This window comes from Eimeria tenella, genomic scaffold (genome assembly GCF_000499545.2).
Source record: "Eimeria tenella Houghton genomic scaffold, Eth_scaff4221, whole genome shotgun sequence".
In the NCBI taxonomy this organism is placed as follows: domain Eukaryota; phylum Apicomplexa; class Conoidasida; order Eucoccidiorida; family Eimeriidae; genus Eimeria; species Eimeria tenella.
The window spans coordinates 1-1,907 of record NW_013545136.1 but is presented as its reverse complement, the minus strand read 5'-3'; the positions used below and the strand labels follow the sequence as shown (position 1 = coordinate 1,907).

The 1,907-nt window shown below is 58.3% G+C and overlaps 1 protein-coding gene across 1 annotated transcript; it reads right to left on the bottom strand.

The window, feature by feature from the left end:
* Positions 1-1,498: 1,498 nt before the first annotated feature.
* Positions 1,499-1,798, bottom strand: ETH_00041750 (uncharacterized protein; the record flags this gene model as incomplete). The annotated part of the gene is made up of 1 exon (XM_013379948.1): positions 1,499-1,798. One exon carries the CDS (start codon positions 1,796-1,798, stop codon positions 1,499-1,501), a length of 300 nt encoding a protein of 99 aa, XP_013235402.1.
* Between the last annotated feature and the right edge of the window lie 109 nt (positions 1,799-1,907).

The window sequence follows — 1,907 nt, the reverse complement described above, 5'->3', positions numbered from 1 at the left end:
GCGCCCCGTGGGGGCCCCCCCGACGCATGCAGAGCTTTAGCGGGCTTTGTTACTTCTGGCGGTGCGCAGCGAAGACGGAGCTGTGCTGCTGTTGCTGCTGCTGCTGCTGGGGCTTCTGCTGCTGCTGCTGCTGCTGCTGGGGCTGCTGCGGCGAGCTAAACCCTCTCGCTTCCTTTTTTGTTTTTATTATTCTTCAGGTCACTCCTTTTATAAGGGTTTAGGCTGGGCTAGGGGCCTCGTGTCTGCTGCTGCTTTTCTGCATGCGGCGCAGCAGCAGCTGCAGACGCTTGCTGACGGTACAAACCCTAAACCCTAAACCCTAAACCCGCGCAGCCAGCCCTGGACGGAGACGCCCAAACCCACCGCGGGGTCTCCGTGCAGAAGTCGTGTCTAGGGTTTAGGGTTTAGGGTTTAGGGTTTAGGGTTTGTGTGCTGCAGCGCCGTCGCCGTGGGTCCCTTCTCGGGCTGCTGGGCCAACAAACTTGGCGGTTTTGTTCTTCGGCAGAAACCCCAGAGACCAGACTTACAGGCCAGGCACGCAAACCCTAAACCCTAAACCCTAAACCCTAACAGCATTGGTCGCTAGCTATCAAGGCCGCTTCAGCTGGGTCTTGAGGGTTTGACCTTTAACCAGCACGACGAAGCCGAGGGTTTAGGGTTTAGGGTTTCGGGCGCTGTGCTGTGGCTGCAGTTTGGGTGACTTTCACCCTCGACTGAAGCAGCAGCAGCAGCAGCAGCAACAGCAGAAGCAAGCTGGGACTGCAGCAGCAACGGCAGCAGCACGCCAGAACTGCAGCAGAAGCAGCAACGGCAGCACACCAGAACTTCACCAGTGGCAGCAGCGCTCTAGGGCTGCAACAGCAACAGCAGAAGCACCCCAAGGTTGCTGCACAGCAGCACGACGGACAGCAGCAGCAGCAGCAGCAAACGCTGCTGCCGCGCGCGGGCTTCATGGCTTTGTTGCTGTGTCCTTCAGCACTCCCCAACTATCTATGAAAAGTTTTTTATTATTTATAATTCAAAATAGTTTTTAAAACTTTTAAATTGTAAATAGTTTTTGTAGCTGCCTCACGTTTGCTCATCGCGAGGACTCGCAAGGAAAACGCCAGCCCTCTGGATCTAGGGTTTAGGGTTTAGGGTTTAGGGTTTGCCGAGGCCCTGCAGGGGCCCGTGTATTCCGCAGACACAGCGGGCAGCGTACGCGCCAACCCGTGCTGCTGCCGCCGCTGTTGCTGCCACCAAGCAGCAGCAGCAGCAGCAGCAGCAGCAGCAGCAGCAGCAAATGCAGCAACGCCGCACCCAAAACTAAAGACGCAAAGGGCAAAGCGCCGTAATCGCGGCTCCGCGCCCTGGCAGCACTTGCTGCTGTTGCCAGCTGCTGCAGCTAAAGCTCTGCTACTTGCTGCTGCTGTTGCTGCACCTCTTGCTGCTGCTACTGCTCCTGCACCTCCTGCTGACGATGTGCCTCTTCCTGTTGCTGCCGCACTTTCTCCAGCTGCTACTGCACCTCTTGCTGCTGTTGCTGCACTTCGTGCCGCTGCTGCTGCTGCTGCACTTCGTGGTGCTGCATTTCGTGCTCCAGCTGCTGCACTTCGTGTTTCTGCTGCTGCACGTCGTGCTGCTGCTGCTGCACGTCGTGCTGCTGCTGCTGCACGTCGTGCTGCTGCTGCTGCACTTCGTGATGTTTCTGCTGAACGTCGTGCTGCTGCTGCTGTACTTCGTGCTGCTGCCGCTGCACGTCGTGCTGCTGCTGCACTTCGTGCTTCTGTTGCTGCACGCCGTGCTCCTGCTGCTGCATGTCGTGCTGCTGCTGCTGCACGCCGTGCTGCTGCTGCTGCACGTCGTGCTGCTGCTGCTGCACGTCGTGCTGCTGCCGTTGTACTTCGTGTTGCTGCTGCTGCACGTCG